Source organism: Crocuta crocuta, unplaced genomic scaffold, assembly GCF_008692635.1.
Source record: "Crocuta crocuta isolate KB4526 unplaced genomic scaffold, BGI_CrCroc_1.0 scaffold124, whole genome shotgun sequence".
NCBI classification, from domain to species: domain Eukaryota; kingdom Metazoa; phylum Chordata; class Mammalia; order Carnivora; family Hyaenidae; genus Crocuta; species Crocuta crocuta.
In genome coordinates, this window is record NW_027551573.1 from 10,029,950 (window position 1) to 10,054,998 (window position 25,049).

General features: G+C 45.8%; 1 protein-coding gene across 4 annotated transcripts in view; it reads left to right on the forward strand.

Moving 5' to 3' along the window:
- ABCC11 (ATP binding cassette subfamily C member 11) overlaps positions 1-23,016 on the forward strand; it is a 70,886-nt gene extending 47,870 nt beyond the window's left edge. For 3 of the 4 annotated variants that reach the window (XM_077751379.1, XM_077751381.1, XM_077751380.1), the window contains 11 exons: positions 1,757-1,954; positions 4,267-4,493; positions 4,618-4,755; positions 6,214-6,400; positions 12,199-12,288; positions 13,675-13,864; positions 15,164-15,323; positions 18,089-18,167; positions 18,868-18,981; positions 22,295-22,459; positions 22,583-23,016. In XM_077751379.1, coding sequence (XP_077607505.1) covers positions 1,757-1,954; positions 4,267-4,493; positions 4,618-4,755; positions 6,214-6,400; positions 12,199-12,288; positions 13,675-13,864; positions 15,164-15,323; positions 18,089-18,167; positions 18,868-18,981; positions 22,295-22,459; positions 22,583-22,675 — 1,641 coding nt within the window. In that variant the 3' untranslated portion in view covers positions 22,676-23,016. Of the gene's footprint in view, positions 1-1,756; positions 1,955-3,270; positions 3,308-4,266; positions 4,494-4,617; positions 4,756-6,213; positions 6,401-12,198; positions 12,289-13,674; positions 13,865-15,163; positions 15,324-18,088; positions 18,168-18,867; positions 18,982-22,294; positions 22,460-22,582 lie in introns of those variants that run through there. The other variant, XM_077751382.1, reaches the window with a different exon arrangement.
- The last annotated feature ends 2,033 nt before the right edge of the window (positions 23,017-25,049 follow it).

Below are 25,049 nucleotides of genomic sequence, written 5' to 3' on the forward strand. Positions count from 1 at the left end.
AGGATCAGAAGTGGGCTCTACATTGACAGGCTGAGCAGCGAGCCAATGTGGGGCTCAAACTCATGAGCCAGGAGATCATGACCTGAGCTGAAATCAAGAGACTGAGCCACTCAGGTGCCCCTACTTGGTTAACTTTTGAGCCATGTGTCAGGCAGAGTTTGGTCAGGGAAACAGAAGCCACTTGAAGTATGTAGAGCCTCCAAAGATTTAATCTAAGAATTAGAAGCCACACAATTATTGGAAGGGCTCCAGTGACCTCAGCAGTGGGTAGCACTCAAGTGGCTGATTCTCAAAAGGATGACTACAATCCACCGACCAAACTCCACGTCCCACACACATGCCCACAATTGCCACCAGTGTGTGGTGATGACTTCCTCTCTTTCAGCGTTGAGATTTCCTGTGACTGCCACTGTTTGGTAAAATCTAACCTGAGACCACGTTGGCAGGAGTCTGGGAAACCAAGTTCCCAAACTCTCCTTTACATTGCAGCAGAGAATGTAGACAGCACCAGGGATGATGCTGGGTGATAATCTAGCACAATTTTTTTTTTAAATTTTATTTATTTACTTTGAGAGAGACAGAGAGATGGGGAATCCCAAGCAGGCTCCACACTGTCAGTGCAGAGCTTGATATGGGGCTCGAACTCATCAGCCAGGAGATCATGATCTGAACTGAAATCAAGAGTCTGATGCTTAACTGACTAAGCCACCCAGGTGCCCCAATCTAGCACAAATTTCTAACACCATAGAGTGAATTTATTAAGCCTTTTCTACCCTAACAGAAGAAGAGAGGCCTTATTAGAAATCAGGCAGCCTTGGGGGCATTTGATTCAGGCGGTCTGCCTCCTCAAAGAAAGAAAACTCACTACTTTGCTCTATTCCCACACAATGCCTCTGATATCTCTTGTGAAGGTTTTTCCTGAAAGCAACCAATTCTCTAATGCTCTGGACAACATCTGTGTGTCCTATGATTCAATTCAGTCTGACGCCACCTGGAATTAGTACAGACTCCCCAGGTTAAGGGCTCACTCCCACAGGTGTGTCTCTGCTTCAGATGCCAATCAAGAGTCTAGACCTCCTATATATCTGACAGATCAGCTATCAACTAGGGGTTCCTATGACCTCCTTTTTTGATTTGATCATCTGCTGGAGTGGCTCACAGGACACAGGGAATACTTTTACCAGTGTATTATAAGGGACATAATAAAGGATACAGATGATCGGCCAGATGAAGCGGTTCATAGAGTGAGATGTAGAAAGACTCCAGGTGCAGGGGCTTCTGTCTCTGTGGAATTGGGGTGCACAACCCCAATGTAGCTGTATTCACCAACCCAGAAGCTCTCTGAACCCTGTGCTTTAGGGATTTTTATGGTGGCTTCATCATATAGGCACGATCAATTATTAATTCAACCTACAGCTCCTCTCCCCAGTCAGACAGAGGATGGGGGTTGGGGTTGAAAGTTCTAAGCTTCTTACTAATGGTTTGGTCTTTCTGGGGACCAGTTCTCCATCCTGAAGCTATCTAGCCCTCTCCTCACACCAGCCATCTCACTAGCTACAAAAAGACACTCTAATTGCTCCAGAGACTTAAAGGGTCTTAGAAGCTTTTATGTCAGGAACCAGAGTAAAAATCCAAATATTAGAACAAAAGATGCTCCCAGCACACCCTTATCACTTAGGGAATTACAGGGATTTTAGGGACTGGGCATAAGACCAACTGTATGTCTTATTAAACCACACTCTGTTCTCTCTTGAAGACCAATAGCAGCCAAGAGAGCAATGGAACTATGGCAGACCCAGGCGACATACTGGACAACCCTCAGCTGCCAATTTACCAACTGGTGTACGGCCTCAGTACGCTGTTGCTAATCTTCATGAGCATCTGCTTCTCATGGGCCTTCACCAAGCTCATGAGGAAAGCATCCACCACCCTGCACAGCAAACTCCTTAGCAAGGTATGGGTCTGGGTAGCAGCTGCAGCTGCAGGCTGTGCCCTAGCCTTGCCTGCTTTTCTTTCCTTTTTTTAATTACTAGACTTCATTTTTTTGGAGCAGCTTTTGGTTTAAGAAAAATGAAGTTGAAAGTACAGAGTTCTCATATGCCCCTTACTAATCCCCCAGTTTCCCCTGTTACTAATATCTTGCATTAGTGTGGGATGTTTGTTACAGTTGATAAGCCAGTACCAATACATCATCATCATCATCATCATCATCATCATCATCATCACCAACATCATCATCATCATCTAAAGTCCATAGTTTATCTAAAGTCCCCTTTGTGCTATACATTCTATGGACTTGGACAAATATATACTGACAAGTATCTGCCATGAAGCATCATACAGAAGAGTTTCACTGCTGTAAAACTCCTCTGTGCTCTACCACTCATCCCTCCTTTCCCTCCAAATCCTGACAACCACTGATCTTTCTACTGTCTCCACAGTTTTGCCCTTTACAGAATATAGTTGCAAGTGCACACTGGGCCACAGGTGGAAGCAAGCCACAGAATGAGCTGGGTGCCTGGAGACTATCCAGTGTTGGTAGTGTGATTCTAAAAACTTAATGTCCCTTGCTGGAGGGTCAGGAGGCACACCAATGCTGGCCTCTGTTGGCTGAACACTGTCACATATAGAGTTGCTTATAATTGTCCCAAGTTCCTTTTCAAGTGGTACTATTATCCTCATTTTACAAATGAGAAGCCTGACATCCTTGTCATCCCTGTGTGTTATAATGAGAATGTGTTATGGTTAAAATACCAAACTGCCTCTTGGAAATATCATTGCTCTCCCCCTCACCAGATGTTACTATGTACAGGTTCTATGATAGGTATTGGGCTTACAGTGGTGAATGAACAATGCAGGTATGGTTCAGACCATCATGGCCTTGTAGTCTACTGAGGGAGGCTGATGATAAAATAGGCTTGTTGTAATTGTAGTGTGCAAAATTACCCACTGGGTGGGGGCCCATGGGGTTAGGTTCTTAAGAACCTCCAGCATGTAGGTGGTGGAGGAAAGGATGGAATCCAAGAAGCCTTCTAGGAGGAAGGGACCTCTCTGCTGTGACCTGAAGGGGAAGTCACACTCAGCCAACTTAAATTAGGAGGTGAAGAGAAGCAGAGCATTTCTGGAAAACTTTATGATGAAAATAATTATTATTTAGTAATAATCAAAATGCACTTTCCTCCTCCCTCCACCCTCCTTTTATTCCTTCCTTTGCTTTTGGCCTTAATAGATAGGATTAACTTCTATTTATGTCTTGTTCTTGTGTTACAGCTTGAGAAATACATGGGGAAATGAAAGTGGTCAGTTGGTAGGTAACTCAATGCCACAAACCTTTAAGAAATGACTTTTGTAAAGAGAGTGGCTGTGCTGGAGCAGGGTGGTTGGGAACCCTTGGGAGGCCTGGTCATGGTTTTGCCATTAAATACTTGGGTGACCTTGAGAAAATTGATGGGCAGCCTTGCCTTCTCTGGGCTTCAGTTTCCTTATCCGCAAAATGAGGACACGAACTAGATGCTTTTGTTAGAGCCCTTCAAGTATGTAATGTTCTTTGATCTCCAAAGGGACTCATGTCCACTGTTTTTAGAGACCAAGTTAGGGAGGACACCATCTTCAAGAAAGGGAAGTCATACTTAAGTTCTACCAAGACACCAAGTTACATGCAATCGCAGTGGCATTGCTACTGCTAATCATTGGCGATCCTGAGTGAAAAGGGTCCCATTTGTAGAAAATAATAAGTGCTGGTATTAATGGAAGGCTAATTAGGAGGGAGGAACTGTTCTGAGACTTTCAGTGTGTTATCTCTTCCTCCCTCTACCTCCCTCCTGCCTGCCTGCCTGCCTTCCTTCCTTCCATCCTTCTTCAATAACAGGTTTATTGATATATAATTCATGTAATCATAAAACATCAAAAATCATAATCATTTAAGTTGTATATCTTGGAGGTTTTTAGTCTATTTGCAGAATTGTGCAATCTTCACCACAACTCAGTGAAGTGTCATTATCATCTCCATTTTATAAATGAAGACGTTGAGACTCAGAGGGATTAAGTTAACTTGCTCAAAGTCACACAGCAGTAGGTAGAGAAGTTTGCTAACACTGGAACCCAGGCAGATTGACTATGGAGCTCATGCTTTTAACCGTTGTTCTAAACTGCCTCCCTTGCACACCCTTTAGGCTGCATCCTACACCTCCTCAGAGCTGAGGATAACTGACATCTTCATTGAGTCCCAGAACTATCTCTTGATCTGGGTTGCTTTTGTCCCTACAGGTTTTACGCTGCCCCATGAGCTTCTTTGACACAATCCCAGTAGGCCGACTCCTGAACTGCTTTGTGGCAGACTTGGATGAGCTGGACCAATTGTTGCCCATTGTTGTTGAAGAATTCCTGATCCTGTTTCTGATGGTGGTTGCCATCTTGTTGGTTGTCAGTGTGCTGTCTCCATATACCCTGCTGATAGGAATCATATTAGTCACTATTTGCCTTGTTTATTATCTGTAAGTGCGTTCTATGTGCTTGTGAGCTGGGTTTGTGACTTGAGATACCAGGCTGGAATCTGTGTAGAACTGGGTGGTCCCTGCGTTGGACGGCCCAGGTCACTCACTCTCATTCTTGATGCAGGAAGTTTAAGATGGCCATCAGCATGTTCAAGAGACTGGAGAACTACAGCCGCTCCCCTCTGCTCTCCCACATCGTCACCACTCTGCAGGGCCTGAGCTCTATCCACATCTATGGAAAAACTGAAGACTTCATCAGCAAGTGAGTCCTGTGCTGTCATCTTAGAACTATGGGGCAGTGGGGACTGTGGGAAGCAGGAAGGTAGGGAGCAGAGCATCCAGAAATAGTGTTCTCTTCACATTATTTTATCCCATTTATTTCTCTGGGCTTCCAGGACCTCATCTATAAGATGATGTGTATAGGAATAAAAAATATAAGTGATGTGGAAAATGTTTGTAAACCTTAAAGACCTGTGGATATCACATACACGTATTAAGATAATTAGTAGTAAGAAGTATTGTTGGGTCAGCACTTCTTGCATTGTTCTTTTTCTTTCACTTCCAAACAGGTATCTAATTTCAATAAAATACAAGGAACTATTTCTAACAGAATATCCTTCACTTTTCTCATCTATAGATTTGTATTCTAAATGTTTGTTGATACCAATGAAAACATCCTATGATTGATGCTGAGGCTTAATTGTATCATATGAACTTATCCATTTGTAAAGATCAATCACACATGATCTGCACTGAACTATAAGAACCTCACAGTCTTGTGGAAGACAGGAGATACATACACATATTTTTGTAATAATACAAGGTTAAAAATGACTAACAACATAGGAGAAAAGCAGATATAAGGCCATAAGAGTTCAGGAGAAACTTTAAAAAAAGGGCGGGGGGGATGCCTGAGTGGCTCAGTTGGTTAAGCTTCTGACTCTTGATCTCAACTCAGGTCATGATCTCCCCGTTCATGGGATTGAGCCCTGCATCAGGCTCTATACTGACAGTGTGGAGCCTGCTTGGGATTGTCTCTCTCCCTCTCTCTCTCAAAACAAACAAACAAACAAACAAACAAACTTAGAAAAAAAGTTCAAGGGAGAAAGAGGTGGTATCTGAGTCATCTGAAGTGAGTTTGAGCCTGGTAAGACATGAGTGTGGGCGATAGCATGTGTCTGGTTAACTGGAATACTGGATGAACCGTGGCACCAATTCTCGCAGTGGGACTGGAGAGCACTCAAGGACTATGCAGGTGCTGCAACTGTGGGCATCTTCAAGTGATACATTCATTCGCCTACTGGGTGCTCAGAGCCATGGGGGAGATGGTAGTGAATAAGACAGACACACTCTGAGGTACATAGATACTTGGAAGGGGTTGCTTCCCTTCACTCATGTGTAGACCCTGACATTTGTTCACTCCCATTGGCCCAGGTAGGGAACTTCCCCTGATGGTGAACTAATCGTCAAGGCCCAAGGAAGAGCCTGTGCTGATAGGCATAAGTCAGTCAGAGCCTACTCCTAGATTTGGGGTCAGAACACTCCATGGCTGAGAAAGGGGCAGGGAAGAGGCCCCCAAAGATAAGTCAGGTTCCTTGGGTGGGGGTGGGGAGCTGGATGCTGGAGGAAGCAACCAGTGTCCACTCCCAGGACAGTCTAACTCAGGAAACTCTGAGTTAGACAAACACATGTGGTTTTCAGGTTGTCCTTTCTTTCTCAGGTTTAAGAGGCTGAGTGATACGCAGAATAACTACCTGCTGATGTTCCTGTCTTCCTCGAGATGGATAGCACTGAGGCTGGAGACCATGACCAACCTGCTGACCTTGACTGTGGCCTTGTTTGTGGCTTTTGGCATTTCCTCTGCCCCCTATTCCTATAAAGCCATGGCTATCAGCCTCATCCTGCAGGTGAGGGAGGGACTCTCAGACAGTAGGGGTTTGGCTTTTGGCTTATGGGCAGAATCAGGGGGGTTCATGGGGTTTTGGCCATTTGTGGCCTTATGAGTTGTGTGCTTGGCCTTCTGAATTTGCTGCTTTCCTGTTTTCCTGTCACCTCTGAACTGGGAAGTCTATATTTAAAGATATTAATGGAATCTTAGAGTATTGGGATTGAATGGAGCCTGCAGGCAGCCCTGTCCAACCTTCTTATTGTGCAGATGGGGACACTGAAGCCCAGAAAGGAAAAGATTTGTCTGAACGGATAGAGCATTAGAAGTAGGACCAGAATGGGGCACCTGGGTGGCTCAGGCAGTTGAACATCTGACTTTGGCTCAGGTCATGATCTCATGGTTCCTGTGTTCAAGCCCTGCATCAGGCTCTATGCTGACAGCTCAGAGCCTGGAGCCTGCTTCAGATTCTGTGTCTTCCCCCCTCTCTCTCTGTCCCTCCCCTGCTTGTGCTCTGTCTCTGTCTCTCAAAAATAAACAAACATTTAAAGAAAAGAAGTAGAACCAGAACCAGGGTAAGAACAAAGACCTCTTATTTGCTGTCTGGTATGTTTTCACTTTACTATTATTCTTTGACTCAGCTGTCAGGCTCCCTTGAGTTATCTAAGGAGGATCCAGTCCCTTCCCTGAAACAAGTCTTCTCAGACTTTTAAGTGCACAAGACTTGAAGAAGAGCACTTTGCCCCAGCCTTGCAGGCATATTCGGCCTGGGCACTGGTGCAACTGCCAGGAGAACCATGCTCTAGAGCACAGCCTTGGGGACTCAGAGTCAGGTCCTGGGTGGGTGGGGTCTCGGAATCTAATTTTAAAAGCAGGTTCTCTCTAGATGCTGGCGAGGATGTGGAGAAACGGGCACCCTCCTACACTGTTGGTGGGAATGTAAACTGGTACAGCCCCTCTGGAAAACAGTGTGGAGGTTCCTCAGGAAACTAACAATAGAACTCCCCTATGACCCAGCAATAGCACTGCTAGGAATTTACCCAAGGGATACAGAAATGCTGATGCATAGGAGCACATGTACCCCAATGTTCATAGCAGCACTCTCAACAATAGCTAAAACATGGAAAGAGCCTAAGTGTCCATCAACAGATGAATGGATCAAGAAGATGTGGTTTATCTATACTATGGAATACTACATGGCAATGAGAAACAATGAAATCTGGCCATGTGTAGCAACATGGATGGACCTTGAGGGTGTTATGCTGAGCGAAATAAGTCAGGCAGAGAAGGACAAATATCATATGTTTGCACGTATAGGAGGATTAGGAGGAACTTGACGGAGGAACAAGGGGGAGAAGAAGGGCGGAAATGGTGGGGGAAAGGGAGAGAGGCAAACCATGAGAGACTCTTGAATGCTGACAAAAACTGAGGACTGATGGATGTGGGGGGGAGGGGGGATGGGCATGGAGGAGGACACTTGTGGGGATGAGCACTGAGTGTTATGTGGAAACTAATTTGACAATAAACTATTTGTACAAAAAAAAAAAAAAAAGCAGGTTCTCTAGGGGATTCTGATGTAGCAGCCTGCACAGCTCCTGGCCAGAGTTCCTCCACGCCCAGTACACTGGGGCATGACAGGGTCTAGCTGGCCAAGTTCATGTCTGTAGGGTCAGTCCTGTGGAAGGGCTAGCCACAAGGGCCGTGAAGCCAGAGGCTGGCTCTGCAGCCATCTGGGGGAACCCTGGTTACACAGTTCCAACTCCCCGCGAGGGTGCTCATTACCTGCCTTCTCTGTGGTCATGTGGTTTTCTCTCTAACTGGCTTTGGATCTCATGTGCCCCAAGGGTGAGGCATCTTTTGGGTATGCCAAGGGGGCTCCATCTTGCTCTTATTGAGCCCTTGCAGCAGGTATGTATTTGCACAAACGTGCAGTCCTGTACATGCACAGCCATGCCTGTGTCTGCGGAACCTTCCCCAGGCACCCAGGCCATGCAGATGGCTGTGCCGTGCTCACGCTCACAGACAGCTGACCAGTGCAACAACATGGAATGTACTGGACACTTGCACTGAGCTAGCACTTTGCTAGGTGCTTGTTGTGCTTTCTTGCATTGAATTTTTTTTTTCTGAGAGAGAGAGAGAGAGAGACAGAGAGAGACAGCGTGAGCAGGGAAGGGGCAGAGAGAGAGGGAGACACAGAAGCTGAAGCAGGCTCCAGGCTCTGAGCTGGCTGTCAGCACAAAGCCCGACGCGGGGCTCGAACCCACAAACCGCGAGATCATGACCTGAGCCGAAGTCGGACGCTTAACCAACTGAGCCACCCAGGCGCCCCTCTTGCATTGAATTCTTTTTTCTTTCTTTCTTTCTTTCTTTTTTTTAATGTTTTATTTATTTCTAGGAGAGAGAGAGTGAGAGAGACAGCGTGAGCAGGGGAGGGTCAGAGAGAGAGGGAGTCACAGACTGAAACAGGCTCCAGGCTCTGAGCTGGCAGTCAGCACAGAGCCCGACGCGGGGCTCGAACCCATGATCATGACCTAAGCGAAAGTCAGACGCTTAACCGACTAAGCCATGCAGGCGCCCCTCTTGCATTGAATTCTTACCACATTCCATGAGCTATAGTGAAGTGGTTAAGCTTGTGTGGTTTGAAATGTGGGTTTGGGCCAGGCTCTGCCCATTATTAGCTGTGTGACTTTGGGAAGCCTCTTACCCTCCTTGTGGCTGGGACTCCTCATTTTGTAAAACTGAGATAATACAAGTTCCAAAATTATAGATTTGTGAGGCATGTTTATAAACATGAGGACTAATGCATGTTAAACACCCAGGATAGTGCTTGGCCCAGAATAGATGCTCAGTAAATGTTAGCTGTTATTGTTCTTTGTTTACAGAGAGGAAACCAGAGCTTCCGAATTCAGTAACTTGCTCTGGGTCCCACCGCTAGTGAGAGACAGGTTTGTCCCTAGTGGATCACATTCATCTCTTCTCTCTCTCTCCCTTTCTCTGACACACACATGCATGCATGCACACGCGCGGACACACACGTACCAGTGCAGAGTTGCCACCAAACCTTCCAAAAGTCTGGGGAGAAGCACCACACTGGTGTCATAGGGGGCTTTGAGTCACTATGGCCAGATATCTCTCCTGGTTCCCCTATGACATGGGCCAGGGGGGCAAAGCTTGGGACAATGTTGTCATGTGCTGGCCCAGGCAGGGGGGGCGGGGGCTCATCTCTCCCAAGGTGCACTGTGCACATGAAGCACCTCTCAAACATCTCCCCAGCTTGTTCCATCACAGAAAACTAGTGAGGAGTTTGCTGGAGGCCTGACTGCTTCAAAATGGCCCTGGATTGATTTTTTCTTCTCAGTGTCTGCTGCCCTTTTCAAGTGTCTCATCCCTCTGGGTAGCAACCTGGAAGCCTCCTCCCCTCACCTCTAAGCCCCTTCTGTCCACTTTCTACCTTCTCACCAGAGTGACCTTCAGTTACAGTTTTCCTGATGTCCTGCCTTGTTTAGAGCTCTCAGAGATTCCCTGTCCCCTTATGCCAAACCTAAGCTGTGGACCATGCCCTCAGGCCCCTCAAATCTGGCCTCATGACCCCAGCATACATCTCTCCTCTGGGCACACTGTTGCCTTGCTGACCTCTGCACGCACTCTCAATGAAATTATGTTTCAAGCCTTGGGTGGCAGGAATCAGACACCATGTTGCTTTGCAACCTTAAGAACTGTAAATAATTGAGATGTTCCTGGCCTCCAGCCACCAAGCCCTAGAACCAGTTCAAAATGGCAGTTTTGAGACTTACTATGTGATGTATCCAGAAGGCTGGGGTAGGCTTTTCTTTGTTAATTTAGGACCTAGCATGAATCCATGAGCATTCTATCTTTTTGCCCTGGCATCCACAGCCTGGCCTCATCCTCAGGATTGTCAATTCAGGGTCACAAAATGGCTGTCGCAGCCCCAAGCAACACATCCTCACACAATAACCACCAAAAGTTAGAGAGGAGAGAACTTTTTTGTGCCCTGCTATAAGAACAAGGAGCAGCTTCCCCGAATACTCCCTTCTGACTCCTCTTCCTGCTTCATTTGTTGGAATTGTAGCATGGCTCACACCTAAACCCGTCAATGACAAGAGCAGTGGAGTTAACCAAGTCTGCCAAGAGCACCAGGCTGCCAGATACCTGAGCATAATGGGGGATGTGCTAGCAAGGAAGAAAGAAGGGACCAGCTACTGACTAGGCAGCCAGCCATGTCTGATACACTGACTGGAGGAAAGGCAGTCTCCCTCGGCTCCTTTCCCACTGTCAGTGTCATTCATTATGACATCCCCCTTCTCTGACTTCTAAAATTTTTTTTTTAATGTTTTATTTATTTCTAGGAGAGAGAGAGAGAGAGAGAGACAGCATGAGCAGGGGAGGGTCAGAGAGAGAGGGAGTCACAGACTGAAACAGGCTCCAGGCTCTGAGCTGGCAGTCAGCACAGAGCCCGACGCGGGGCTCGAACCCACGAACCGTGAGATCATGACCTAAGTGAAAGTCGGACGCTTAACCGACTAAGCCACCCAGGCGCCCCAACCTTCTCTGACTTCTAAAGGGCTTTCCTTCCCCTACCCATACTCTCTGCTCCAGTCATAGACCAATGGCATGCAAGGCCCTGGATATACCCCACTACTTAACTACTTTCAGGACTTTGTCCCCTCTCTATGGAACGCCCTTCTCCACTCATTTTTAACTTGCTAAATCCCACCTCTGCTTAAAACGAAACCCCTATGCCAATTGCTTCAGGAGGCCTTCACTGTGGTCCTTTTCGGGAAAGGGGACCTTGCCTGGGGGCTCTAATGGCTCCCCAGTGCCTCCCATGGTGAAGCCCATCCTTCTGTGCTGCGATTCGCTATGGACCCATCTGTCTCCCCACAGCTTCTTGAGGGCAGGGCCTGGGTCTGTTGCACTTTGGGGCACAGATCCTGGATTGGCACATGCCATACAGGCCTCAGGAAGTGTGCTGAATGAATGTATAATGACCTTGTTGTCCAGCACCCTCTGTGTGGCCTGTTTGCCTGCATGTTGGACCAGGGGGATGGGAGGAATGAAGACTGGGGTCCCCGTCTCAGCTCTGCTTCCAAGTCCCAGGGGATTCTGTATATGTCATTTCCTCTTCTGGGCCTCAGTTGTCCTCATCTGTGTTGCCTCCCATTCCTGAGAGTTCCTGAGACTCCTCTTCCCCTGGGTTTCCCTAAAGGCAAGGCTGGAAACAAGGACTTGGGTGTAGGCAGATTATTTGGGAGGTTGTAAGAAGCACAGGAAAGGAGGAACTCCATTATGGGCAAGTGCCATTGAGATTACTGTTCTGGGTCACTAGCTCTCAACTCTACAGGCACCTCCGGAGAAGCATATAGGATGCTCCCTGGATTGACCCCAAAGGCTGAGGGACAGGAGCCTTCATCTCCTGGCTCCTTTCCCCATTATTTGAAAGGCGGCCCACAGGACTTTCACTCCCCTGTGTTTTGGGGCTGCAACTGTGCATGGATAGAGGGGGCTCCTGTGGTGTGAGTAAAGGTTTTGAGTAGAAAGCAGAAATACACACAGAGGGTACTTGAGGTGGGATAGTGTCAGTGGTGTCTCATGGAGAACTGCCTGCCATCATGCGGCTAACCTCAGATATGGGCTTGGGGGGTGCGGAGCACCAAAGTTATCTGCTCCACTCTTGTAAGGAAATTGTCTTGGTTTGAGAAATCACTCAGGGAGAATGGTGATGAGTAGGTTCTTAGGGGCATTGAAATCCTAAGTACACCCCCGTTAGCTTCTTGACCTGATGCTTCTCCTTCACTGCAGCTGGCGTCCAACTTCCAGGCCACTGCCAGGATTGGTTCAGAGACAGAGGCGTACTTCACTTCTGCAGAAAGGATGCTGCAGTACATGAAGGTGGGATGCAGGTCTGGGTTTGGTGTGGGGAGCTCTGGAAGTTTTCACACCCATGCCTTCCATGACCTCAGCTTCCATGACCTCTGCAAGCTCCAGCACCCCAGAGGTCCTGAGGCTTTTTCAAGGGGCAACTGTGGCCCCTGGCCCTTCCTACCCATCTTCCCTGTACCTGTGGATGTCATTTCTTAGAAACTCTTCCATACCCTATGGCCCATTTTCATCACATCCCCCACAGCTTTCCTGGATATAGAGAGAATAATCTGCCCTTTTTAGAAATGAGAGTTTTGCCCAAATATAAAAACAATAATAATGTCAATAATAATTGGAATTATTATTATTGCTTCTATTTGTGTTAGAGTAGTTAACATAGATTTTAGAGCCAGATCACCTGGGTTCAAATCCAAGCTTTGCCACTTGAGACAGCTATGTAAACTGGGGACAGATCAACATATCTATTCATTGGGTTATTACAAAGATTAAATAACACAATATGTAAAGCACCTAGCATAATGCCTGGCCCACAGTAAAGCTTCAATATTTTTATATATAGATTATCTCATGGAAGCACAAAACAATTTTATACAGTTGATTGAATTACTATCCCCATTTTCTGGAGAAGGAAACTGAGAGTTGGCCAGACTGAGGAACCCTGCTTAAGATTGCACAGCCAGGGACTGGCAGAGCCTTTAAAACCAGTTCTCTGGACCCTGTCAATAGGAGCAGAATTTGTGAATCACAGAACTTTGATTTAACATGAAAGGATGCTATTGTACATCACACCTGTGGTGAAGAGCTTACGGTCAGGTGACTGTGCTTCTTTTCCATCATTTGGGCCTCAGGACTGTGTTTGATTCAGTTGTGGGCTTGGAGTCGGGCAGCCATGGTCTGAGTCCTCATCCACTCTGTGATCATATTAAATAAGTCATTTGACCTGTTTGAGCCTCTATTTCCTTGCCTGTGAAATGCATCTAAAATTACCTACCTTATCGATGAGGATAGAGGCAGCATTAGTCTACACAAGGCTGCTAAGCTATAAAACATGCCACACAGGGGTCAGTTAACTTTGCTGCCCTTATTGTCACTGTTCTAGATTCTATTTCCTTAGAGCCTCACATAATAAATTAGAAGACGTTCTCTATGTTAATAACAAGGGGGCTAGCTAAGTGGTTTCTCACTCTTTGTGGATAAAATTATGTGTATGTCAGGTGAGTGGGACAGGATGTTCCTCTTGGAGTGCTCCTCTGATTACACAGCCAGTGGCTTCATCTCAGTGTGAGACAGGCTGAGGTGGGTTACACACCCAACAGCTGGAGGCCAGTGGGTCAGCAGAGGATGGGCAGAGATTAATGATTAGTATTGATTTCTTTTCCTTTTTTCAAAAATGAGATGTGTGTCCCCGAGGCTCCTTTACACACGGAAGGTATGAGCTGTCCTCCTGGGTGGCCACAGCATGGAGAAATAACATTCCAGGATTATCAGATGAAATACAGAGACAACACACCCATTATCCTTAATGGCATCAACCTGACAATTCATGGCCAAGAAGTGGTGGGCATCGTGGGAAGGACAGGCTCTGGTGAGTGGAGTCTCCTGGGGCACCCCCTGTCCTCACCTTTGACCTGTGGGTGTTGGACCCATTTCCATGTGTTTACTCAGTGACCCCACAGATATTTACTGGGTCCTTGCTTTATACCATGCGCTGGTGAACAAAATTCAAAGTCCTGCTATCATGGGATTCCACTGGAAAAGATAGGTGTTAAGCCATCAAATAAGTAAATAAATAAGGTAATTACAGATTGTGGGGAATGTCATGGAAGAGTAATGCGGTTGGGCTCTGGTGAGCTCTGGTGGCCTGGGCCCCAAGATCAGCATTGAGCTGAGTCAGGAAGGATGAACAGGGTGCAGAGAAGGAGCGCTTCAAGTAAGAGGCAATACAGGGCTCTGCAAGGGTGAAGAGCAGGGCCAGGAGTGAAGTCTGGGTCCCACTTCTCCTTCCTTCTCACCATTCCTAGACCTCTCTTATTAGCCTCCTTCTTTGCCCTCTCCTTTCTGACTTCTTTCCCTCCCTGCCTCTCCTATTACTTCTGGGAGGTCTGGTCCAAGTGTAGCTCCCTCCTATTTTTGCATTGTTCAGAGACACTGCTCAGCCTTGATTCTTACCCCATCCTTGTGTGCCTAGGTGCTGCCTCCACCAGGTAGCCCTCCAGGAAGACAAGCGCCTTCATGGGTCTCCACCTCTTCTGGCCCCCTGCAGGCCTTGCACTCCTGCTAGGTGAAGAGCTTCCACCTGTATTCTTTAGTGCGTCCTTCCCTTCCTACTTCTTGCCTGCAATTGGCCTGAGAGGGCTGCAGTCTGATGTAGAGAAGCTACTATGGGTCTGGGGTGTGATGAAGGAGGGTGGGAAGGGCAGAGTGTTGCACTGGAGAGCACTGTTCTCTCTCAAAGAAGCAGCCACACTCAGCTCTGGCTGCTTGTTAGATGGGAGGATGTGGGACCAGTGTTGCCAGTTCTAGGTTTCAAGAAGAGCATGCAATTTGAATTTCTGTACATAGGATCTTTGGAGTTTTTTAATGCTGGCAAAAAATGTAAAAAATAACAGTAGCACTGTGCATGTGAAACAATATATAAATGGCTGGATTTAACCCAGGGGCTCCAGTTGTGCCCTCTGATCCGGGCTGTAAGAAAGCTGCTCATGGTGTGGGACACTACTTGCAGCAGAGACTCCACTCCTCTTCTGCTGTCTCAGGGCTCAGGCTCAGGATAACAAAGGATGGACCATGGAGGGGAGCAGGTCAGGTGTGAATCCAGGTGTGGCCTGTGCTGCCTCTAGTGCGGACCAGGAAAGTGAGGCCCTGCTTGTTTCTTGCCCAACAGGGAAATCCTCCTTGGGAGTGGCTCTCTTCCGCCTGGTGGAGGCTGCAGCAGGCCGGATTCTCATCGATGGTGTGGACATCAGCAGCATTGGCCTGGAGGACCTGCGGTCCAGGTTCTCGGTTATCCCTCAAGATCCTGTCCTGCTCTCAGGAACCATCAGGTGCAGCAGAAGATTGGGGGGCAGGACCAGGCTGCCAGGGCTGAGCTGTCTTTGGGTTGCTGGTGCCCAAAGCCTCAGTTTTGGGGCCTCTGAGCTCTCCTTGGCAAGTTGGGCCACTCACTGAGACTCACTGAAGTGTCCCTGAAGATTGAATGAGGCCCTGATATACACAAGAGCACTTTGTAAACTGTAATGTGGTAAAAAAAAAAAAAAAAAAATCAAGGCTTAATTTTTATTTTTAAAAAACCTGATGGGATTGGACAGAATTCAATTCACCATTAAGCATTTGCATTGTGGCTACCACTATATTCTTTTAATGTTTAGACGTGCCTTATTCTCTTCTCTCCACCCACTGGAGAAAGCTGATGGGGGCCTGTTAGGTTGGACATTAGGACATATTTCTTCACAGTCCAGGCAGAGGAAAAGTGAGAAATAATCCAGGCAGTTCAGTCAGCAAAGCAAATAAAACTGGATCTTTCAACCTCTTCATCTTTCAATTTCCTCAGATGTTAACTCTGGGACTAAACTTTATCCAGATTCACATTCCTACTTAACAGTGCACGTTAGCTATGTGGGAATATCAGGGCATGGAAATTGAAGAAGTCTAATGCATTAAAAATTAAGCTAGATCCCTCATGTTTCAGGGATATTTAAGGGGCATTATCAGAGGCAAGTCAATAAACTGACCCCTAGAGCTCTGTTCTATCATATATTCATTTGTTTATTATTCTTTCCTCTGTCCCTTCCCCTCCTTGCTTCCTTCCTCCCTCCTGCCTCCTTCCTTCTCTCCCTCCATTTCCCTTCTTCCTTCCTTCCTTCTTTCCTCCAACTCCTTTCTTTCTCCCTCTCCTTTCCTCCCTCTTCTTCTTTCTTCCTTCCTTCTTTATTTCCTTCCTTCCTTCCTTCCTTCTTTCCTCCCCCCTCCCTTCTTTCATTCATTTAACTTGGCTTTTCTGGGCTTTTCCTAGGTCCAGACATTGTGCTAGGACCTGAGGACGCTCTGGTGAATGATCGCTGCCCATGTTCCCCCCGAGGAGTTCAGAGTGTAGTCATGCAGGGGGAGGGAGGGGAGGGGAAGGGGTGGTGCAGAGACATAAGAACCAACAGATTATAATACAAGGGGGTATTTGCCAGATCAGAGATTATGAACAAAGTGCCAAAGGAGCTCAGAAGTAGGTCAAATAGCTCTATTTGGGTGAATCCAGAAAGCCTCCAAAGAGGAAGGGACATTTGAGCAGAGTCTTGTAGGATAAGTAGGAGCTTGCCTGGGAGAAGAAGGGGAAGAAAGTCCTTCTAGTGCATAGAAGGAAGTGCATAGTATGTGCACAAACAGGGAACTTTAAAATGGTTGTGTTAGGGGAATGAGATAATATTTGGTGATATATCTCCATGCTAAGCTAGAACCTGGACAAATCTATTGCACCTTGGTATAGGAGGAGTAAAAATATGAATTAACATTTTTTGAGCACTTATATGTGCTAGCCCATGCTTTAATGTTCTGTCTCATTTAACTGTCACCACAACCCTACGGGGTAGGCACTACTGTTATCCCTCCTTTATAAGGGAAGACACTGGACTTAGAGAGGAAAAGTGACTTGTTTCAGGAGACACACAAGTAAATGGTAAAGATGAGGTATAACCCCAAGTAGTTTCACCCTTTAACAGTGCTTGCAGCAGGGACAAGTGTAGACTAGAATAGAGAAGACTTGGGTTCTCTATCCTATAGTTTAATCTACCTCTGAGTGTCTCTGATTCCAGCCTGTTTCTCAGACTGACTTGTGGTGTGATCTTGAACAAACATTCGACACTGATAAACCATAATATTCCCATCAATGAAAGGGGTATATCCATCCCTTGAGGGGAAAGGGTGTCAGTGAGGCCGTCTATGAAAATGTTTTGGAGACTATCAAATACCATGCAAATAAGACATTTTACCTCCTCCTTCTTTACTACAATCTAGCCCTACACACAAAATGTGTGTGACTGCTAAAACTGGGGAAAGATAAAGCAGAGATTAAGAATAGGGTTTGATCAGGGGCACCAGGCTGGCTCAGTCTGTTAAGCGTCTGACTTCAGCTCAGGTCATGATCTCGCAGTTTGTGAGCTTGTGAGTTTGAGCCCCACATTGGGCTGACAGTTCAGAGCCTGGAGCCTGCTTCAGATTCTTGTCTCTCTCTTCCCCTCCCCTGCTTGTGCTCTGTCTCTATCTCTCAAAAATAAATAAAACATTAAAAAATATTTTAGAGAAAAAGAATAGATTTTAATTGGGACTGAGTGGTTGCATAACAGAGAAGAATTAATAATGTTGCCCATGCCAAATGGAAGTGCAAACCTTAATGGGTGTGAAGTCCAGATAGATCCCAACCTGATGTTGCTTGTATGATCAACTGGGATTTTTTTCACGGCAAAAGACAGAAAAAGCAATCCCACCACAGTGAGATACCACTTCAGTCCTACTGGGAAGACTATAATGAAAAAAAGAAAAAGGAAAAAGGAACATAAGAAGTGTTGGTGAGGATGTTGAGAAATTGGAACTCATGTTCACTGCTGGTGGGAATATAAAATGGTACAGCCTCTGTGGAAAACAATTTGGTAGTTCCTCAAAAGTTAAAGGTGTAATTACCATATGATCTAGCAATTCTTCTTCTAGGTAGATACCAAAAAGAGTTGAAAGCAGGACTTGAGCAAATATTTGTATATCAGTGTTATACACACTGTTTAATGGTTGCATGTGGTTATGGAATACTTCTCTTCCTCTATGGCAGATTCAACCTAGACCCTTTTGACTGCTATACAGATGAGCAGATATGGAATGTCTTGGACACGACATTCCTGAGAATGACAGTAAGTAGCTCCAAGACCTGATTCTTAGTCTTAGCCTGCCTCTTCAACAGTGGTGCTTCTTGTACCTCTGGGGTTCATCTTGCGTGATATGCTAGATGCTGCCATTTTGGGGCAGAGGTAAAATAATCTCATGGAGATGAGATTATTTTGGATTCCTAAATAAAGTCTGATGTCGCTGATGACACCAACAGTGAGCCAAGCACATTCTAGGCTCAGGGGACACAGCAAAGGCAAAGTAGGTAAGGCGTTTGCCCTCCTGGTGCTTACATTCACTGGGAGATAAACACAACAAATAAACGGACACATGAGATACTTTCAGGTAGTGGTAATTGCTGTAAAGGTAGTAATGAGAACAACAGTTACTTCAGTCAGGGAGCTGCTCTTCTACGTGGAATGGCCAAGCAAGGCCTCTTTAAAGATGGGACATTTGAGCTGAGATCATATATTGAGGGGGCAGTAGAGGGCAGATCTTCGAAGGAACATTCCAGCACAGGAACTAGCATATACAAAGACCCTGAGATGGGAGTGAAAGGTGCACAGGTAAGGAAGAGAAACATCAGTGACTGGAGTATAGAGAGGCAAGGAGTATTACAAAGTGTGACGGGGCAGGTCTGTTGGGGCCAGGTTAGGTCTCACCCCACAGTGGCTTACATGCCCACATGCCTATGTAGTCTACATCTCATTTTCTCTGATATTACAGATCTCAAAATTACCCCAAGGACTGCAAGCAGAAGTTGTGGAAAGTGGCAGAAACTTCTCTGTTGGGGAGAGGCAGCTGTTCTGCATTGCAAGAGCAGTCCTTCGCAAGTCCAAGGTGAGACCACGGAATGGCTATGGGAAGCCCAGTTTGAGTAATCACACTGGCTGTTTCCCTCTCTATCTCCATGGGACAGTGGGTGCTATGCTATATATCCTTTCCACAAATACCCAAAGGGCTTCCTCATGTCACTGATTGCCATTCTGCCCATATCTATGGTATGGGAGAGGAGTGTGGGGGGCACTCAGACTGGGCTCTCTCAAACCTTGATACCCTGCAGCTAAGCTGAATGATCCACTGTTACAACTAAATCATGATGTGTTTCCCTTGCAAAAAGTTAAAGTTTAGAAGCTTAGTAACTTAATAGTTGCCTATCATATATTCTTATTAAAACTTGGATGTAAGACATTCTCTTGTGTTTTTGTTTGTTTGTTTTGTTTTCTTGAGAGAGAGCACAAGTAAGTGAGGGGCAGAGAGAGAGAGAAAGAGAGAGAAGTCAGGCCCACCTGAAGTGGGGCTCATGCTCACCGCAAAGTGGGGCTTGAGCTTACCCAATGCAGGACTCAGACTCATGAAACATGAGATCATGAACTGAGCTGAAGTCAGGTGCTTACACGACAGAGCCACCCAGGCACTCTCCTTTGTCTTTATTACAGTTGGAAATCAGATGATAGCTGTTCCAGGACAAATTAATTAATTAAATTTCAAGTGTAGAATTTAGTGATTTGTCACTTACATACAACACCCGGTACTCACCACAACAAGTGAGAAGTGCCCTCCTTAATACCCATCATGCATTTAACTCATTCCCCTGCTCACCTCCCCTCCTGCAACCCTCAAGTTTGTTCTCTACAGTTAAGAGTCTATTTTCTGGTTTGCCTCTTTCTTTTTTCCCCCAGGTTCATCTGCTTTTTTTCTTAAATTCCACATGTGAATGAAATCATATGGTATTTGTCTTATTCTGATTGATTTATTTCATTTAGCACAATATTTTTTTTACAAATATTTTACTGTCAAGTAGGTTTCCACATAACACCCAGTGCTCATCCCCACAAGTGCCCCCCTCCATGCCCATCTCCCCCCTCCCCCNTATTTTTGCTCTTGATTCCATTCATTTAGCACAATATTCTGTAGCTCCATCCATGTCACTGTTAATGGGAAGATTTCATTCTTTTTGGTGGATGAGTAATATTCCAGTGTGTGTGTGTGTGTGTGTGTGTGTGTGTGTGTGTGTAATGTAATCAGCATTCCCATATCCTTTGGATAAATACTTAGTAGTGCAATTGATGGATCATAGGCTAGTTCTATTTTTAACTTTTTGAGGAAACTACCTGTGCTAGTCAGGAGCAAATTTTCTCGAATGAGGCCACACACAGGTACTCATATGTACACATATACACAAAGGACACAAAAATATAGATTTGAAGGCATTCTTGTACCCCATGTTTATAGCAGCTTCGTCTACAATACCCAGACTATGGAAAGAGCCCAGATGTCCATCAACTGATGAATGGATGAAGATTTGGCATATATATACAATGGAATATTACTCAGCTATCAAAAAGAATGAAGTCTTGCCATTTGCAATGATGTAGATGGAGCTAGAGTGTATTATGCTAAGTAAAGTAAGTCAATCAGAGAAACACAAATACCATATGACTTCACTCATGTGAAACTTAAGAAACAAAACAGATGAATATATGGGAAGGGGAAAGCGAGAGGGAAACAAACAATAAGAGACTCTTTTTTAAAAAATGTTTTATTTCTGAGAGACAGAGAGAGACAGCATGAGCAGGGGAGGACCAGAGAGAGAGGGAGACACAGAATCTGAAGGAGGCTCCAGGCTCCGAGCTAGCTGTCAGCACAGAGCCTACGTGGAGCCCGAACCCACGAACCGTGAGATCATGACCTGAGCCAAAATCGGATGCTTAACCGACTGAGCCACCCAGGCTCCCCAATAAGAGACTCTTAATGATGGAGAATAAATTGAGGGCTGATGGAGGGATGTGGGTGGGGGATGGGCTAGATGGGGGATAAGGTATTAAGAAGGGGACTTGTTATGATGAGCTCTGAGTGTTGTATGAAAGTGATGAATCACTGAATTCTACTCCTGAAATCAATATTACAGTGTATGTTTACTAACTAGAATTTAAATAAAATTTAAAAAAACAAACGCAGTCTTCCAGTGAGGTTGGAAGCTGGGGAGAAGGAAGGAGAACTATCCCCCTCTTTCTAGCAGAGATGAAATACAGGATTTGCAATATGCATGTAGCACTTTCTTAACCACTCAGTTCCTTATTTTACAGTTACCAGGCCACTGGTGCCAAAGTTTCCTTCTCTACATTGCTTCCCAAATTTGAGTCATCACTTTATGACTTTTGTCATATCTACATACAATCTCTCCTTTGACTTACTTTGATGCCCTCTTTTTAAAAACAACCTTATTCTAGGGGCTCCTGGATGGCTCAAGAGTTGTGTCCTAACTCTTGATTTCAGCTCAGGTCATGATATGAGAGTTGTGAGACTGAGCCATGTGTCCAGCTCTGTGTTACATGGGAATCTGCTTATAATATTCTCTCTCTCTCTTTCTCTCTCTCTCTTTCCCTCCCTCCCTCCTTCCCTCTTTCTCTCTCCCCCACTTGCATGCACTCTCTCTCTAAAAAAAATCCAAAAAAACAGCCTCATTCTAAACAGTCACATTTGTGAAATCATATTTCTGTGCTAGCTATATTTTTCTAATGCATATTGTTAATAACATAAAATAAAAATGTTAAAGAGAATGTTTATTCATGAACTAGCCACACCATCTTATGTGCCATCCAAAGGTGTGTTTATACCTTACTTTGGGAAATGTTGATCTTTGTTAATTCAGGCAAATAGGAAGGCAGTTCATAAAACAAGAAGTTGTGACTGGGATATTTTCATTTTCAAGAAAGAACTTAATTCTCTGGAGATATATCTATATATCTATATATATACATAAAGCTCTTGGTCAAGACCTAATATTGTCTTTAACCTAATGGACAACTAAAAGTAGGTTTTTTAAAAAATGTTTTTTAATGTTTTGTTTATTTCTGAGAGAGGGAGAGACAGTGTGAGCAGGGGAGGGTCAGAGAGAGAGGGAGACGCAGAATCTCCCAGCACAGAGCCTGACCCAGGGCTCGAACCAAACCGTGAGATCATGACCTGAACCAAAGTCGGACGCTTAACCGACTGAGCCACCCAGGTGCCCCTCAGAGTAGGTTTTAAACTCAATCCAAATCTCTCATCTTCCAGCTAAGGGACTCAGTGGATTAGTGATAGATCCAGGTCTAGATCCAAAGCTCAGGGCCAGAGGAAGCTGCTGTCACCCCTGTTTTGTGTCCACCAGATCATCCTTATTGATGAAGCCACAGCCTCCATTGATGTGGAAACCGATACCCTGATCCAGCACATGATCCGTGAAGTCTTCCAGGGCTGCACGGTGCTGGTCATTGCACACCGCATCACCACTGTGCTCAACTGTGACCGCATCCTGGTCATGAACAAGGGGGAGGTGAGAGCTGAGTCCCTGGGGCAGTGGGAGGATGGGTGCTCAGGCCACCCAAGGAGGCCTTCGGATCCTTCAAGGCTGAGCTCAGTGGTGTCCTTCCCCTCCTCCCCTTTCTCACTCTCCCAGGTGGTAGAGTTCGACAGGCCTGAGATACTGCAGCAGAAGCCTGAGTCTATGTTTGCTTCCCTGTTGGCCACAGCCAATTTTTCAATGAGCTAAAGGGGACCGGTGACTGCATGGAGGCTGATGGTACAGCAAGTGCAGCTGTGAGGCTTGAAGTCTATGACCTTGTGTAGAGATGGCTAGTTCTCCTGAAAGAAGGGCTGAAATGTGCTCAGGAGGTGCTGGCAATGGGACAGAAGAGAAGATCAAGGGGAGCAGAACCTGGAATAGGCTGCTCTGTGGCTCCCCAGACCTGAGAAATGCACCCCCCCCCGACACACACCATTTGAGACCATGTAACAAATCATCATGTGCCTCTCTTTAACTGATATGTTGAGTAATTTCATAACAATGTAAAAGCTTATTACGGGTTTCTGGATCTGTGAAAAGTATTGCAAATGCTGTATTGATTTTGTAAAAAAAAAAAAAGAAAAGAAAAAATTACATGTCTATTCTGCTTTTTGTTAGCTAGCACTCTGTTCAGCTGCAGGGAAGAGGAACTACCTCAAATTGACTTCTGGAAAAGGGACTTCATTGGTTAATGTAATGAAAAGGTCCAGAGAAAGATCTAGGCTGGGAGCCAGTAACTAAAAGATGTCTCCCCTGTGAACCCTGCCTCTTCTTCTCTCTGCTCTACTCTCATTTTATGGCTTCACTCTTTGAATTTCTCTTTCCTCATGGTGGTAGTGGGGCTGCCAGCAGCTCGAGCCTCGTGTCCTACCAGCTTAGCACCCTGGGTCTTCTTTTCCCAGATGATTCCAGTAAACATTCCACAGCTAAATTTCACTGGGCTGACTTGGCCATGTGCTCATCCCTGAACCAGTCACATGCTAGGCTATTAGGTACAGTAACTGACCAGGCCCAAGTCACCTGCCCACACCTGACCTGGGGATGGGGTTGGCTGCTCTGAATCAAATGGACTGAGAATGGAAGGGGTTATTTCTCCAAAATAAATTTGGGGTGTTCTTACTACACGAAGGAGAAATGAATATGGAAGCTGGGCAAACCCAAAATCGTAGTTGTCTACCATGTTTATTTACTGATTAGAACATAAATGGGTAGAAAAAGGGTTAGTTTATAACATATGCCAACTGGAAATAAGATTACTTGTCTCCCCACTCCTCCAATAGCAAAGGTAATTATTTTCAACTGACCTCTAAGAGGAGTTCATTGTTGGGAGCAAAATATGTTTCAAAGTATTTTTTTGTTTTGTTTTCAGATTATAGTGTATGGTTTTGCCATGAGAAAAATTGACTCAGTAGGGGCACCTGGGTGGCTCAATTGGTCAAGCGTCTGACTTCAGCCCAGGTCATGATCTTGCAGTTCATGGGTTCAAGTCCTGCATGGGTTCTGTGCTGACACCTCAGAGCCTGGAGCCTGCTTTCGATTCTGTATCTCCCTCTCTCTCTGCTCCTCTGCTGCTCACACTTTGTCTCTTTCTCAAAAATAAATAAACATTTAAAAAAATTGACTCAGTAAACAAATATTTCCTGCTCTGTTTCTGGTGCTGGGGTAGGTGCTAGGGGTGTAATGATGTCCCTTTCCACATGGAATTTGGAATCTTATGATAGTGAACAGTAAACAGATGGTTCCAGAACTGAGTGGCAGGAGGCAGGCACAAGGTGCAGGGGATGTGACAATCAGAGCAGGCTTCCAAGGTAGAAACAAGATTGTGGTTTACTGAGACCTGAAAACTGAACAAACATTTGCTGGGGCAAGAATGAGTGTCTCAGGCAGAGAGAACAGCAAACAAATCCCCATGAGAAAGAACTGTGACAAACTGATGCAATCTTTGGACCAGAGGACAAAGCCTGAGTCCCAGAGTTAGTGACACATATGCCTCACTATTCCCTTCCTGCGGTTTTCAGGTAGCCATTGCTTCTCTTCCTAAGGCCTTTCCTAGGTGAGCGTCTTTTCTCTCTTAAAAATCCCTTTGCCCAGTTTATTCCTTTGGCCTCTGCCCTTACCTTTTTCTTCTTAGGCTCTGAAGAGAGTCTGGGAGCCCCTCCTGCTCCCATCCATCCCAGTGCTGTGGTCACAGAGCTGCTCATCTGCAAGCTGAAAGTGACTCTATCCGCCCTGCCCTGCCCCCTCCCAGAGCTGCTGTGGGAGAACTGTACATGCACCACCAGTGAGAGGGGACTCTATAACCTGAGTGCCACTCGGCCCTACTTCCCTAAGGCCACATTTAGCAACCATATTTTCCTCAAGTTGGCCAGCAGATGGCAGGCTCTTCCCAAAAATGAGAGGAGAGCGCGCCTGTGGTTTCAGATCTAGATCCACTGAAGTCCACTGGGGAAGTGCAGACCCCTGAGGTAGAGCACAGAAGCCAGAGCCCATTTCCACTCCATCTTCAGGGCCCCATCCCACCATCCCCTGAAGCAGCCTCTCTTCCTGGAATAGTTCTCAACCTTGGCTGCACATTGGAATG